This window comes from Anarrhichthys ocellatus, unplaced genomic scaffold, assembly GCF_004355925.1.
Source record: "Anarrhichthys ocellatus isolate YVR2014 unplaced genomic scaffold, GSC_Weel_1.0 scaffold1, whole genome shotgun sequence".
NCBI lineage: Eukaryota > Metazoa > Chordata > Actinopteri > Perciformes > Anarhichadidae > Anarrhichthys > Anarrhichthys ocellatus.
The window spans coordinates 6,922,760-6,939,717 of record NW_022280031.1 but is presented as its reverse complement, the minus strand read 5'-3'; the positions used below and the strand labels follow the sequence as shown (position 1 = coordinate 6,939,717).

Genomic DNA, 16,958 nt, shown 5'->3' with positions numbered 1-16,958 from the left:
AATGAATAATACTCTTTATCATTATTGTCTTTTTCATCCCGAAATAAAAATAATAATCGTTATTGATGGACCAACGTCAGTGCAGATTAGCATAATGCTGTTGTAAATTAGCATGAGAACAGTGAGATTTTGCACGTGTGGCTATAGATGGAGTGATTCTCTGTAATTCTTCGATTATAAATACATCAGGAGTTCAAAATACATTTTTACACACGAGGAATATAATTGAAAACCCCAAGGCGCAAATATTTAGAGGCTGTGTTGATAATGCTGGACAGAGTCATTATAAGGGAAGCACAATGTACTGTTGATGTTTCCTCCAGTCCCAGGGGCATCTGTGCTGCATGTTCAGCAGATAAAACACAATAGAAACCCCCTCAGAATGCAGTGTAATCAGTTCATCCAACACACAGTTAATTAATTAATTAACACAGAAAGAACGTCTTTGAATGACGGTATGAGTTTCTGATCATTTATTTTTTCAAGCCATAGAATTAAATTAACAGTGTATGTCCTCCTTCTATACACTGAGGACACATAATGTGTGAGCCCAGCGCTCACTGCTAAAGATGTTGATTACAGTTAATTATTCAGGTCATGTTGACTGTAGAAGACCATGCTGCAGCCATCATCTGAATTCAGAAATAATAAAAAGTAACAGGAGGAGGTGAGGCTGTCTGACCTTTACTCCCTCCGCAGCTCGGTCCTGATTGCGGTCTGCCTCACCTGTTTGTTTTGAGTTGATGCCAAGGGGACTCGTTGACAGTGTAACATGTGGACGGGGGAGCCGTGTTAATTACTTTGTGTGATGAACGACCAGAGCTAGGTAGCAGCATGTTTAGAGTTCTGGAACAAGCAATGCAAAAGTGCACTCATTATCTGCAAAGAAAAACCAAAGCAGGAAATGCTTTTTCTCAGATATGCTCAATTTTAGCTTGAACTTGAATGCCTGATCTTTCTAGTACAGGCAAGACAAGTCTGTTTCTACAGCAAGCCAAGCAACTAGTTGTGTGGGTTGTTTTAGCTACGTGTGATTAAATATGTCCTATCAAAAAGGACAGCCTAGTCACTTCCTCTTCCTTATTGTCATGTACTTTCTCACACACATGTGCAGGTACGATACATTGGTTGGAAGTTGGATGTCTTCTAGGATCACATCACATAAAGCTTGGTCTTTATACTGTACACCTGATGCCTATAGCATCTGTTAAATTAAATATTTATTGTCCCTCTGCACCACTATACATGTAAGTATTTATGTACTGATTTGTATTATATGAACTGATAGTAAATCTGCACTAGCGTGCATATGATAAGTTGTGTGGCTGTTATGTGAAATGACAGAAAAAGAGTACTGGCGCTTTAGATGCACAGAATGAATGAATGAAATGTTTTCAATGTGTATGCATTTCAGGGTTTCTTTCCCCCATGCATTTAATTCGAGATCAAACATACTCATTCAATGAGTCTGTAAAGTCCACTTACCATTCATTGATGATGCAGCCCTGATAAAATCATGGTTAAATCATACATTAAACTGAGAAAAAAACACTGAACATCCAATAGTTTCCTAACCAAGTCGAAAGAGTTAAGCATCGAGTTACTCAAGTGAAAGCACAGAGAAGCTTCCAATTAATAAATGATGTGCGTATTACTCTCAGATCAAAATTAACTGCTGCACTGACTGCAAATGACTAATTCCTATTTTACATTATTTGTGTATGTGTAAGATGTTATAGGTGAGTCTGCATCAATAATCTTAATTGTGAGTAATAATCAACCGTTGTTGATTTTTCTGCTTGCACCTCTTACTGAAATAAATACTGACTTCAGTAATACTAGCGGGATTAGTGGCACTCGAGAGAGTGTAATCAAAATGACTCAAGACGATGAACAGAGCTTTTTCATATATGAGGATTAACAACAGATATGTGGTTTTAAACTCTGTCCAATAAATGTCCACATCTAACACGACCTAGCACTAAATGTCCAGAGGAATTTGCCATTCATTTTAAAATATTTGGGCACAAAGATAAACATTATATACTGGTTGCCCCTATCCTTGATATATTTCTGACAGGTGTATAGCTGTCAAGTTATTGGAGCTCAACATAGACAGTATATAAGAAGTAGATGTACTCAACGTGATGTCACCCATTGGTTTGTGGACTAAAGTTTTTAAGCCTTGAATTTGGCATCTATGCCCTCTCAATGTTGGTATTTGGCTTTCGCCATCTTGTTTTTTTTTGCAACCAGAAATGACACAAGAGAGTGGAGCTAAGTACAACAGAAGGCCAAAATGTTACAATTAACTGGAAACACACTGAAAGGGTTGAAGTTGTAAGATGAAAAACATGGACAACTCCCAGATCCGACAACACCGTGGTAGCAACCTGTCAAACACAAAGTAGCCCCGCCCTAAAGCCTGCCCTGCTTTATCATCTATTTGACTCTAAATGGGACCATCATTTACTAAATGAACACCACGCTGTGTTGAAAAAGACTTGAAACTAGCGATTGAGACAATAAACTCATGTTAACAATGTTTACTGAAGTAGTAAATCAAATGAGAAGAAGGGTCATTTTTTCAGATTGACTTCAATACAATCATACTTCATTTTGCAACCAGAGGAGTCGCCTCCTGATGGCTATTAGAAAAATTGCAAGTTGAGGCACTTCCACATTGGCTTCACTTTTCAGACCTGGAGGTTAGAGGCCAACCTCTTGTGTCGTGGCAACTGATCGTCTGTTTGAGAAAGCATTTAAACTGTTCTAAAATGATCAGCTGTTGATCAGTGTTTTCAGACCCAATGTTGATGCATTAAAGCAGTGGTTCCCAAGCCTTTTTATTTTTGTACTTGTGATGCCTTGAAGGTCTAAATTTCAAAATTCAGAGCATATCTATTGACTTCACACGGCTCTTAACATGGTAACAGTGCTAACAGCTCTAACCATAAAAACGACAGTAACAGTGCTGACAGAGCTAACAGCGTTTAACTGATGGGGAACCGGAGGGTGGCCGCTAGAACATTCGCGATGATGGCGTCGGTCAGAGCAACGTTATCAGGTGTATTCGCCATGCAGTGCAGAGCGGTGACCATGAGCTAAAACACAGGGAAGCTCGGATAACAACACACACAGAGGGACTAACACACAGACTTCATTCTTTGTTCAGGTAGCCAATACTATTACAAATAGTTGTTTGATGCTTTATTAATGCTCTGACCATCGTATAGAGAACCTTTAAAGGAAACACTTTAGTTTGCAAGAGTCTCTAAATTGAATTAACAGAATATTTGTGTCACAAGTTCCCAAATTAATTTTTTGTGTTTGTGGACAGCTGAATCAAAATGAGATAATATTAGAAGAAAAGAGCGAAGGGAATACAGAGATTCTCTGAAATGAATTTGGAAATACCACTGTGTAGTTTTGCATGGTGGTGTTCACCCAAACATGTCACGACTCAGTCTGAATGCAACGAAGTTTTCATTTTGATAAGGCAAGAACTAATTTCAGAGAAACTGGCGCATTTAAAACAGATCCGTACTGTTCTTGGATATTGTATTATTAGTGATATAATTGATGTGATTTAAAAACACAGAAAAACTAAATGTGAGCTCTAATCTTGATAACTTTAAATCGCTCACTGATGTCTATTGTCACTCCAGGAACAGCACTTCTAATGATTTCCCCCCCAAAAAACTGGTGTTTCAGGCCTTTTAACAGTGCGGTGGTGCGATGATGAATAATGCAAAGATAAAATAAAAACGTCTAAAACAAAAGTACTATATACATCCATCACTGCGTTGCAGCCAATCACAGGCCTGGCAGTAATGATCTGCGAGAAACAAAGAGAGAGGATGAATGTTTGATGAGGGAGGCAGAATGGGGCTCCTGGGAGGTGAAGGAACCGTTGAGCACATGCAAGGATTTCCCCTTTACAGGTAAAGGGACAGGAGGCGATGGATGAGGGGATGCAAGCATAAAATGAGATGGATTGTGTGATAAGGAACTGAATATGAGGTTTGTTTTCCGTTTACTGACTGTCACAGCTGATACGACCGTAAACACTTACAGTGATGCAGCGAGCCTCCCAACTGATCCCTGTCTGCTTAATTGCTGCTTTGCAAAAATACTGGGAAATTTGCTCTTCCAATATTTAAACCTCAAAGATCTCCTCGCTCTTTAATTGCTCCATGTATAAATAACCTTATCAGAAAAGGTCAGCAGTTGTATTTTTAGGAGACATTTCATTGTTTTAGTGATGTAACCAGTCAATATTTTTTTCAACATTAACTGGACTGGATTTAAATACTTGTAGTAGTCAGAGATGATCCATGTAAGCTTTCCTGTAAATATCTTATCTGCCATCACTATATTCCAAAGATGATGCTCTCTTTTAAAATGTAACAGCCAAACAATTGTGCTACAGCTTTAAGAGCCGTGTTTGTTACTGTTCGAATGATTCATTATGAGTAATTCCACAGAGGTTGAGTGAGAAATACGCACACATGGTATTTTGAGGTGAAAATGCATCCGATATGATGACAAACAAGGACAATCTAAAAGACTATGATGGCCAGATTCAAGAAACTCAAATCAGTTGTCTACAAACACAATAGAATACAGCTGTGATGATCTGTGAAGAACACAAAGGAGCACAGAAAGAAAACTTAAAAGGGGGAACGGACAAGTCTAGCCTCTCAATTGTGGATTTTCTGTTTTATTCTAATCACTAGTTCGACTCTCTTCCCATTTCCTAGTTTGGCAAACATGTGGTCAGTATGAAAAACATATTTAAAGGATGAGGCTGGAGGTATTCCATATTTTTCTTAGTATCAACATTTTTCTTTAATTTCATAAAAAGACCAAAACACAGCGTTTCAGTAACCTCTGACTTCTCTACCCTGTCTGTGAATCTCTGCTCCGAACCCAGTTATTCCTATTGAAGACTTTAAAACCTTTAAAGGGGAGATATTATGTTAATTTTCAGGTTCATACATGCTTTAGTATTAAAAAAAACACATGCTTTTTTGCATACTGTCTGTCTGCTGGTTGGTCTAATCCAGCATTCATAGCAATACCTTCAATAAATGATACTGTATTTCGTAGATATACCACATGGTTATTTTAACCCAAACAACGATCTTTTTTTTAAACCTAAAAACGTAGGTTTGTTTCCTAAACCTAACAAAGTATTTCACAATCAAAGTTATAAACCTATAACCAAATAGTTTTGTTGCCTAAACCTAATTGAGTTTCCTAAGAAGACGGAAGTTTATTTTGAAAAGACTATGCTAAAACGAGCGGAAATTGACATGTGTTGCAGGCTTTTATAGGAAAATGCACAAAAAATGGGGAGTAACTTTTTGTGGTATATTATAAGGACACGTTGCTGTCTGAGGACACGTTGCTGTCTTAATATACCTGTATTCAGCTCTGTCTGAAACGCTAAGTTTAAGCGCCTGTCACTTTAAGCCCCCTCCTGAAAAAGACCAGATATCCAGATTTATGTGCACAAACACTGAAAGGGGGAGTTTTTTTATGATATGTCCCCTTTCTAATTTCTAGCCATGGGTTTATACGTGCACATTTTTACGCCGAGTATTTGCAGCAACAGGACAGTGTATGTGGAATCTACTTGAAATACTCATGGTAGTGAATATACTGAATGTCACCCAGTGCAACGCTGTGGCTTCTGTGACAATGGCGATCTGTAACACACAAAAAAACCTACTTTAGGTATACAAAGTAAAAACTTGTTAGCAGGATGAATTAATTGTTGCTTTTGGTCTTGTCGTGGGACTTGTTGACAGCAAGAAAAACACAGAATATCACCAGCCTTCAAGGTCAGGGTTTAATATTTGTCCAAAAAAATTCAATCAAATATTCAATGGCAAACCATCACAGACTTTCATTTGTCACAGGTGCTTCCAGGATTTGAGCTTCGCGTGTGAGTGAAAGTGTGTGTGCACTCTGGAGCCTTCTTTCCCATTAGCAGACCATTTTCAGTCTTCCCCAACCAAAGACCATTCTCTTTGTCAGCTGGAAATGTGATTGTAGGGAAGCCTGACTCCCATTACCTTTGCTTCCTCTTAGCCAGCCTCAAAGTCAGTCCACTGGGGATCTCCAACCTCGCTCATACAGGCCCAGGGCTGCATCTACAGTAGATGACCTCCAGTCTTCAACACTTGCTATTGCCTGGGGGGGGATATTACCATATTAATGCTGCACTCCACTCCTGGGGCAAATGAGTGTCATAAAAAAAAAAATCAGCCTGGATAGCATCTTTCTCAAACCCCACCCTTATCCCTCTTTTCACCGCTGCCCACACTCTTTTTTTTCTTTTTCCCCTGCCCTCTCACATCTGCTATCTTTTTTTTATTTATATTTTTCGGCCGACAGCCACTCCTCCATTCCTTCACACAGTCTGGTTTGAAGTGTGTAAGAGGCTGGCAGGCTTTACGCTCTTGAATTAAAAAGGCCATCTGGTGAAGAGTGAAACAGAGATGGCTGCATAGGAGGAGAGAGGGAAATGAGAGGCATACTTTTTTCTTTGAGGTTAACATGTAGACAAAATCCTGGGTGGGATATTACATCTGAAGTGTAAACATTGCTCACAGCATTGCTCATAGCAATTTTACAGACACAAACTACTTATAGCTAGGTAGTATCCATCTATCCATCCATCCATCCATCTCTCTATCTATCTATCCATCCGTCCAAAGTGCAGAAATTGAAAATGTTGTAGGACTCCAGGGAGTGACTGAAATATCCCCGTCTATAAAATCACAACATGTCGTTTTGTGTCACTATGTAAGTGTTAATTAGTGAGTAGTTGTTGGAAAGCAAATTTTGTTACCTTTGGACAGAGCCAACTTTTCCTATTTCAAGTATTTAAGATAAGCTAAGTGGCTGCTGGTAGGTTTATAACCAACATACTGACAGGAGAGAAATGTTAATCTTCTCTCTTTCGAACAAAAATAACCGTATTTCCAAAATGTTTATTGCTTCGAGTGTGATTTTCAAATGAAGTGTGTAAAAGGCTAAACCTGTAGCCTCCAAATGAATTGTTTTGGCCTGAAAAAGACTTTAAAAAAAGTGTAGCAAATCGAGGTGTTATGGAGATTTTTACTACTTGTGACTTTGCATTGACATTATTATATTTAAAGAGTTTCCAAAAGGAATGTGTATGCTATCAATATGGGTTGGATATTGGAGTGTAGTGAACAAAGACACAGATAGAGAAATAAAGTCTACTGGTGAGATGGAGGCCTCCTGTGGGAATACCGAGTCGGGAAGGAGACTGACAATGTGTCAGCCAGAAATCCTTCGCCATTCTCTCTTGAGGCGGTGTGCTTAAGTGCTTTACCAGTGTTGTTGCAGATCTTTTTTTTGCCCTATGCAGAATTATATTCAAAATAAACACATTTAGTCAGCTTACAGCCCACACTTGTTGTTTCTTTTGCTATTTGGGAATTTACTGCGGCGATGTTTCACATGCTGCAGAGCTAAAGTACAACCAGGATACACCCTCGAAACATTAATACTCTGCAGTTGCCTTTGTATGCGAGGGAATTAGATGTGACTTAGCCCATATGCACAGGCTGTTGCAATGAACTTTCACATGTTGACTAAGTCTGATATCCACACACTCATTTTGTGTGGAAGAAAAAGGACCTTTTAAGTTTCACTGGCGGTTCATCAAATGTTATGCAACATGTCACATCTTATTTATTAATAAAAGACTGCAGTGTTTGCCATAATTGTTTTATTAAGACAATACTGGACAAGTAAGAAAAGTGATGGTTCAAAGATAAGATATGAAAGCGATGAATAAAATCATTAGTGGTTTGAAACAGCGGATTGTTGTGTCATTCAGTTATTGTTCTGCTTGAGATGTGTTTCAAAGGCAGAACACAAAAAGAAGCTCCGACTGGACTCAGTTCACAGAGCAGGTTCCCCAGTTTTCCCACAGGACCAAGCAAGACTGGCCCACTTGTCCGGGTCTGTCTTCCTCTTCCTCTTCACCCTCTCTATCTACCAGCAGGTTTCCATGGAAACGAGAGAAAGAGAGAGAGCGAGAGAGAGCGAGAGAGAGAGAGAGAGAGAGAGAGAGAAACAAAGAATGTGGTCTGCAGTCTGATTCCTGTTGCTATAAGTTGTTTCACTAAGTAAGTCACTACTTTGGAACAGAAAAAAAAAATATGAGTAATAATATCCGCTGCTCTGGTTTCATGATCATCAATACAGTTAATTAGTGCTTGTCAGCGTACTTGACTTGTTGAAACAGTGGATATGTGACAGATCATTCTGGCTCAATAATTTACTCCGATAAACTTCTCCCACACTCAACACTCTGCATAATTAAGCCTCTGGGATGTGTGGGGACTGAAACCAGGACTGAACAATAACCCTGTGTCTCTTCTGTTGAAAATCCGTACATAAACTCCATTAGTGTGAGGCGTAACATTACATCGGGATGGGGCTCTGCACAGTATTGATGCCAGCTTTATGACAAATTTAAATGACTGGAGAAAGTGGATATTATTTATTATACTGCTGACTTTACTGAGTGAAGGAGGTCCTTTACTTCTACTTTTCTCTTATATGATGTGCAATTGTGAACCCTGCCTACATGCAGCTTATTGTCCCCTCCATATTTATCCAGCCAGTGCTGAATCAGCTCCTAATTAGGGGAGATCATTTCGGAGAATGTGAGTCTCTGATTTGTTTGATTCTTCTTTGTCGCCTTGAATCCGTATGGTCCAGTCTACATTGCACCTAAACTCTGTAGTCTCTCCTGACACTAAATTCTGCTATTTCAGGCAAAGGACTTTTCTCGAAGGAAAGCATAAATAAACACATTTAATAAAAACAGCTTTGGTGTTCTATGTGGGCTTCAGGTAATCAAACATAAAGGAATAGTTTGAAATAATTGCCTGTACTGCAGAATAGATTCACTGCTCATTAAATTACAATCTGTGGTCATTTGACATTTTTTCTTTCTTCTAGCTCCAGGGAATCCATCTTCCTGACCTCTGACCTGTCACTATCAGTTCTGTATTCGTATTAAGTTAAATGCCTTTATAATCCAAGGACATGGCTTAAATCTTTTCATTTGCTCTGTTTTCCTAATAACACTGAAACCTCAGTGTGAGTCACATTGGTTTGTTTTTTAGCTGGGAATGAGAAACACTCACATTATTTTGGAATTGCATCACGCCTTGTATTGAAAATAAATAATGTACTACATTAGAGACAGCAAAACATGAATTAGTTGCTCTAGATAAAATTACGGAAATTCAATCTGTTGGCAACTAAATGAATGTGTCTGGTTGAAATAGATTTAAATACCTCGTCTCCTTTTATTTGGAGTTTTACTTTTGTTGTGCATAAATCATGTTTTTGTTAGACTGTGTGAGCAGTTAATGTGATTTGACAAACAATCCTCTGGGACATGATTTGTTATCTCTGTAGACTTTCGGTGTACAGGAGCATGTGCACATGTGATTATAAAAGAGCTGCACAATCATCTGCCTTGGAAGGGAAGTAACTTGAGGTCAGTCAGACAATGAAACAGGAAGAGAAAGGGGGTTCAAAAATAAAACACACCCTGCTCTGATGGTGAACCCATCTTGTTGATTAGCTTACAACTCTTGTGGTGGCTAAATGGCCTGTCTTCATTTTTTTTCTATCTTGCAAATCACATCCATCATCAAAAAGGAAACAAATATTTACTCACTTGTGCAGATGATGTCAAATATTTCCATGGGACGAGTCAGTCTCTGGCAGACACGATGTGTGTGAGACAAAGGGATCATTGTACTCCACCTCAAAGGCTGTGACTGATTTTCTCTCTCTTTGATCTGCAGGCTGTAATCTACAAAAAAACTCTGAAGAAGAGAAGGACGAAGAGGATGGGGCTGATGCTGTAAATGGCCTCTGTCAGAATAAAAACATTGGTGCTTTGAGATCTGGTGCTGCTGCGCCTTACTGTTCTTTTCTTCATCATCAAAAGTCAATTAAACGCTGACCAGAAACCACAAGCAGGACGGTGACTTTCTTTTGCCCAGGGATATGTCATTGGGGAAATCCCCCGTGTTGGGGGTGCGCCCTGTGCCCCTACCCTTCTGGCTGTCCCACATCAGCCTGCTGTACTTATGTGTGTCCCTCTTTGCCCAGGCTCCCCAGGGTTTGCCTGTGGTAGGTTATAACACTGACTCCAAGAGGGAGATCACACTGGAAGGAGATTTGATGATTGGCGGCCTGTTCCCTGTGCACCAGAAGGGTGAGGGAGTAGAGGACTGTGGGAAGATCAATTCTCAGAGAGGGATCCAGAGACTGGAGGCCATGCTGCTGGCACTAGATGAAATCAACAAGAACGAGCGCATCCTGCCTGGGATCAGACTGGGAGCTCATATACTGGACACTTGCTCCAAGGACACCTACGCTCTAGAGCAGTCTCTGGAGTTTGTCAGGGCCTCCCTCACCAAAGTGGATGACAGTGAGTACACGTGCCCCGATGGCTCCTATGCCATCCACGATGACGTCCCTCTGGCTATCTCTGGGGTCATAGGAGGCTCCTACAGTGATGTCTCCATTCAGGTAGGAACGTATGTGGGCTGTCTATCTGCAATAGGTTAATTGAGTTTCAATTTGAAATGAGTTGGTAAAAAGCTACATTAATTATGTCAGACAGTGCAATTACAAAAGGTGTACTTAACTATCAGCAGCTCCTGAGAGAGAGAGACAGAGAGAGGGGAGAGCACAAGCAAGATCGAGAGTGTGATGGATAGTAATATAACTGTCCATTTAGACTTAAGTACCATGTGCAATTACCCCCTGCGAGATGTTAACACAGGGACTTAATGAGTATCGGTTCCGCAAGGAGGATCTGTTTACCTGTACGCCCGTGTGCTTGGCTGATCTAATTTAGAAGATCTCTTTCTCTTTCCCGGTAATTCACACTTCGGCAGCGATTCTGTCAGAGGCAGACATGCTACAGATGTTGTGCTCGAGAAGGGATGACAGGATGACTAGTGACAGCATGATTACTCTCAGCAGCAGTGCTCCTTTCGCCTCGCTCAAGCTGACGCGATGAAAGTTCTGCTAATTGGGTCTCCAAATGTTCAGCTGTGATATGGCTGCCACATCAGTGTAATTTCAAGTCATTGAGAAAAGAGATGGTGTGTCAAATGGAACCGAGATTTGTAAATACCCACAAATATACATGCCTTAAAGCATTAAGTAAAACTCGTCATCCTGGCTCAGTCAGCCAGAAAACCGTGTCTGCTGTCTCAGATGAAGAGTGTGGCTCACCTCACCCGAGACGGGCAGCCTCATGTTCCAGATATCTTGTTCAAAGACAGACACACACCTCTTCCCATCCAGAAATAAAATCATTGGCTTCAGATCATTGATAAACCATAGAAACTGTAGGAACCAATCTATCTGCTATTGGGAGCTCTCCAGGTGGGTACTTCAGGACAAAGGACTAGCGGTGGCATCCTTCCATACATTTTAGTCATGATTTGTAGAAAACAGTAGCCAGCAGTGGACATGTTAGCACTGATATGTCAATTAATCACTTTGAATAGCTGCCATACAAATATTTGGAGGGAAAGGTGTCCATGCTTTGTAGAGTAACTAACTGTAGAGAAAGTTTGAAGCAGTGTGTTGAAAACAAAATGTTATATCTACTTATTTTTTTTAAATGATTAAATGCTACCGTATCTTAGGTTTAATACTCCAAGATTAGAGGAACTCTGCAAACATCCCCTTTTTCTGTGAAACACATGTTTTGGTCTCCCTGCTGACAAAACGCAATGCAAACATGAAGTAGAGTGCAATGATACATTAAACAGGTAGAGACTCTCTGGGAAACGATGTAAGACGAGGATTCAGAGCACCTATATTGGGATTCCTGGTGAAAAGGACAGTTTGGAAATAAAGGATTTGATAAACGAGCTTTCATTTTAGTGAAACCCTGCAAGTTGGGCTCCTCAGAGAGTGCCTTTGTCTTGTGGTTATTTATGGATGTACTATTACAAGCCTGAGGTCTGAGGTCTGCCCTAGCTTCTCACTGAATCTTCCTCATCAGTAGGAACGCACCACAGGACACATTTCCCTTTCTCACCATGAATAATCCTCTATATTGTAATGCAGTTTGGTTATGAGGTCTGCTAGCACTCAAACTTTCTCTTGGCTTTTTGGTGAGCAGCTGATCACTGAAGAAAACTTAGTCTCTTTAACGGTAAATTAGCTCATAACTTGTTTTTTTCAAATCACTTTCTTGCTTTTAGAAATTAATTACTTCCTTGCCACGCATCCATTCTTCCTGATGTTTTAAATATTTGCTGTGTGAGATGTTCCCTTGAGTACAAGGTGTATCTGCATTGTTGGGGGTAATGCTACAACACTAAGATATGCATTTGGGGCATGTGAATGTGTGGCATTTCTGTGCTGCCGCTGGTTGTTGCTCTGCAGAAACCATCTCCACACAATGTTTCTGTCCTTTGTTTCTTTCTGGTTTGTGCATAATATATAGCCAGTCAGACCTTTGAGTGAACCAGCCTGGCTGTGTGAAAGGGTACCACGCATGCCCTTCTGTGTGAGCGGCAGGCGGGGAAAGTCAGATGTGCGTATTTCACCCTAGGGGCAAGGCAGTTACAGGACAACTAACAATGTTAGTTTAAAGACCCTTATTGCCATGGCGACACGTTTGAACACGGTGAACTGACAGGTGGTGAGAACGCTGAGTGCTGTCTAAATCTGTCTCAAAGAAGGAGCGCGTTGCTGTGCCGCTGGTGTTGTGGTGTGACAATCGCAGATATGGGGGCGGATCTGGCTGCAGGCCTAGCCATGCTGGCGTTACATGGGCACAGATTGAGTTAAGTGTGGAGGCGAAGTTCTATGACGCTCTCACAGGCTAAGTCCTGTCTTCCCCATCTGTGGTTGCTGCCGGACTGTCTGGTAGTTTGGCAGAGGTGTGCCTGCACACAGAGGATGCAGAGATATTGAATGAGAGATCATATTTCAAAGAAACACTGAGACAGTGACAGGCAGATATGATCATGGGGGGGGGGGGGGAAGGAGTGAGTCATCACAAACCATTTGACAATCGAAGCCTGTATCTTAAACAGTCACAGGGAAGTCTGTGATGCCATCTGGACAGTTTCAATGAATCTACTCGTCGAAATATTCATGTGATTCGAGTGTTTAGTCTTGAACATCTTCCCTGTGGTCTATCTAAAGAGAAGGTTATCAGTGCAAAGAGAGTAATGACCTTGCGATGACAAGTTCAGTACATTCGGCATCTTTATTGATGTTTGAAAAGCTGCAGCACTGACAAGATACATGTTAACCTACAGAACAATATAGTCACTGGTGTTGTTGCAGACTGAAAGCAAGCTTTAATCATTAACAGTCTTCAAAACACTGTCAGCCTGCATCAAGTGTGTGCACTTTTATGGATAGAGCTGTTTTATAGCCTTACTACTTCTCATTGTCCTAAAGGCGTGGGTTAATCAGAGATCTATTATATTGCACAATTACAGTCCAGGAACATCAAGCCTCGAGGCCGGCTTCTGACTAATACATGGAAGGGACTCCACTTGTGTTACCCCAACAGCAGGGCTGTGCTGCTGAATATGACTCACTGGTTAGAGAGCTTCCCCCAGGAGAAACATCATAGTCGCCAGGGTGCGACACCTCTGGAATGTCAAAAAACTCAAACTCTAGACTAAAGAACTATTCTCAGGCATGAAACACGGTTAGAGGATATTTCTGGATCCAATCTGAAAACAAGCTACTAAAATCGCTGTCTGGGATTGAAACCTGGCTTTTTCCAGGGATGAAAGCTCTTATTGTTTGATGGAAATTGTTCGTGAATAAATTGGAATATTTTAGCCGACAATCTGAGATCTGGTCATTTTTTTACTGATGAGACAGGTGTAGACCCACACAAGGATGCATGCTGGGATTTAAAGATATAGATTCTAATATTGCTTGACATTTGCAGAATAAACCTTGCAGAATAATAAGGTAAATTTATGGGCTTTCAGCGAGATCAGGAATCTCATTTTTTATCCCCCCACCAACAACCCTATTTATAGAATTGTCTTCATCTGTAGATAGACAGTGCCAATCTCTGGAGCACATATGAGTCATGCAAAGAATTTAAACATACATACACATGACAGAATTCATGCCAGAGAGAACAATACTGATGAAACGTATCAGTAAAGCCATGCAGTGAAAATGCATTATTCATGGGTAAAAGTAAAGAACGTGCTCCCGAAATTCGTAAATAATTTACATGTGATTGGATTATTCAGTGCTTTGGCAGTTAACCCACCGTTTGTGCAGTTTAAAATACATATCATGACCACAGCACAGATATCAGATATGAACAGCACCACGCTGTTATTCAGCTGAACCCCAATTTGGTTAGTTGGCTCCGTGGATTTTTTGACTTGAAACATGCTACCAGGTTTAACAGGTTATTAACAAGCTTTTAGATTAAATTGAAATCTTATACAAGTTTCTTGGTGGATTGCACTGAGCATGTCTGTGATGTTTGTTTGATAGAAGAGAATCAATACAGACATGATAATGCACACCGTCAAAGAGGAAGCAGGCACCCGTCAATGCTGTGTTACTATAGTAAATGAATGGAAGCGCGGCCATGGCTTAAAACGTGGTATACTCTGAAGGGTTGCGTGATTCAAGGGGCTTTGAAAGACTACTGCAGCATAAAGGAGATTCATATTATCCAGCAGGATGAGGGGGCAGGACCTGATCAAAAAACATCCTTGTTCTAGGTATCCAACAGTTCACATTTCCACCCTGTTAAAGCTGTTGCCAAGCAACTAACTCATAAGAAATAAACTAATAATGATCCAGTGCATACTGGAGTACACACTATGCATGCGCTGTATGTGCGTGTATGTCCGCTGCTCATGGATGTGTTTGCATGTGAGTTTTCGGGCGCTGCAGTGGCCCGTAAATGTGTGATACTGAGTGGACCTAAGGACTGCTGCTCTGGGAATACAGTGTTATTGCTGTAGACGCACACTGAGACAGTCTTCTGGGAAGAGCAGATGGGCTTTTCGTGTAGAAAAAATCATGACATTCCTACAAAGTAGGCCTAATATTTCCTGGACCAGAACACTCTCTATTAGTCTATTATTTCCTGTGCTCCTGTATATCTCTCGATCTGTTAATTGACTATGCCTCACATATATTCCTAATTTCTAATCTGCTGTACACCTCCGGCATTCATAAAAGTAACATATTTCTATAAATTAAAACCCTATGTTGGTCATTTTCTTGTGATATACAAATTTATGGACTTTTATCAAGTTTTTGTGACATATAAATAGCTTCTATGTTTTGTTATACAACTGTATTTTGACATTTCACATGGGTAGTCTAAATAATTCCAGCACATTGGCTGGTGCCTTTGGGGTATACGTATAAAAACAGTATACGACAGCTAAAAAGAACATCCTGTTACTCGGTGTCTCGGTGTCAAACGCAGCTACCAGGTCCTGTATGCTCCCATTGCTTGAAAGGAAACCACTCTCACAGTAATCTGCTCAGTAACAGACCCTCCAGTACAAAGCCACACTGGGCTACTTCTTAATGTTCTTAATTAAATAAGGTGCTGCCTGATGCAGAATGATCGCTATAGCTAGATGTGTGAGACTGTAAGCAATACCGTGTGGCTAACAGTGACATTTTAACACACACTTGCAGTTCAGCCTTTCTAGAAAGAATCAATAATCAACAATTCCTAGAAGGTGGAATGAGATTTTTGGGAATCTGTTGGTGTTCAGAATCCACTTATGGTTAATTCTATATCTGTAAAGCTCCATTGTCCTTCCTTTGTAATGAGAAAGATCAAAAAATACTTACTGTTTGGGTCTTTTAAGTACTGTACACATTAAATAAACAAACAATATCACAAAGGTACTCAAACTAAGGATAAAAAAATGAGTTCTTATACATAAATCAGTAACTGACACTAAACCATCTTACTGAATTATTATGTTACAGGTTGCAAATGGAGTGAATTAATTAACAACTATAACATACATGTCATATGAGTGCCTTTTGTAGTAACTGATAATGTAAGACATTGACTGTCAGCAGGTGAAATAACAAAATGTACTTGCGATTGCTAAATTAACTATAACTAAAGTTTAGGCTGTCTCCCTCTTTATACATGCATAGCTATGAGGTTTGCAAATCAAGAAACATATTCTGACAGCCTCCTTAAAACCTGCAGCTGTAGGCAGGAAGACACAACAACCCCCTGAGCGCAAATTGCAGAATGGCAATGTTTGCAGGATATAAACCCTTAAAGCATTGCACACCTCTCCCTCTTTTGGCTCAGCTTTTCTGATATCATGCGATTTATTCCTCAAGCTCTTCTTGTCCTCTAGTATCTTAAGCTCCAAGACTTTTGTGCTCCTTTGAACCCGTTACAGTTGCTATTCTTGAGTGAGGATCCTCGTGCAGTTGTAACTATATCCAGGGTGTCCCTGGGTAAAGGTGCATCACTCCTCCATGGCAAACAATAAGCCTATGAGTTATGACAATGACAGAGATCATATACGATCATGAGTGGTGGAAAAGAAGAACATGGTCACTGTCTTGGTTATGGAATCCATATCTTCATATCTGCTTCCTGATATCTGGTATCTACACTCACAATGTGTCAGTCACAGGCTTTGGCAGGTGGCAGGGTCGTGGCTTTTCATATAAGCCATGTGCCCATCTATATAATGATTTCCAATAAGCCCGTTGTATTGGTGACATGGCACTGTGCCCTCCAGTGTAACCTCCATAAACCACATGTAAGTGGATTACTAAACTGGCATTGAGCTCCCTTAATACCCTGAAGAGAAATTACTCATTTACCTCTGTGAGCACAGCCACATTTCAGCAAA

The 16,958-nt window shown here is 40.4% G+C and overlaps 1 protein-coding gene across 1 annotated transcript in view; it reads left to right on the top strand.

Moving 5' to 3' along the window:
- The window catches only part of grm2a (glutamate receptor, metabotropic 2a), a 33,186-nt gene that overhangs the window by 4,444 nt on the left and 11,784 nt on the right, over positions 1-16,958 (top strand). The window contains exon 2 of the mRNA XM_031850149.1: positions 9,876-10,608. Within this exon, the coding sequence (XP_031706009.1) occupies positions 10,081-10,608 (528 nt within the window). The 5' untranslated portion in view covers positions 9,876-10,080. The remainder of the gene's footprint in view (positions 1-9,875; positions 10,609-16,958) is intronic.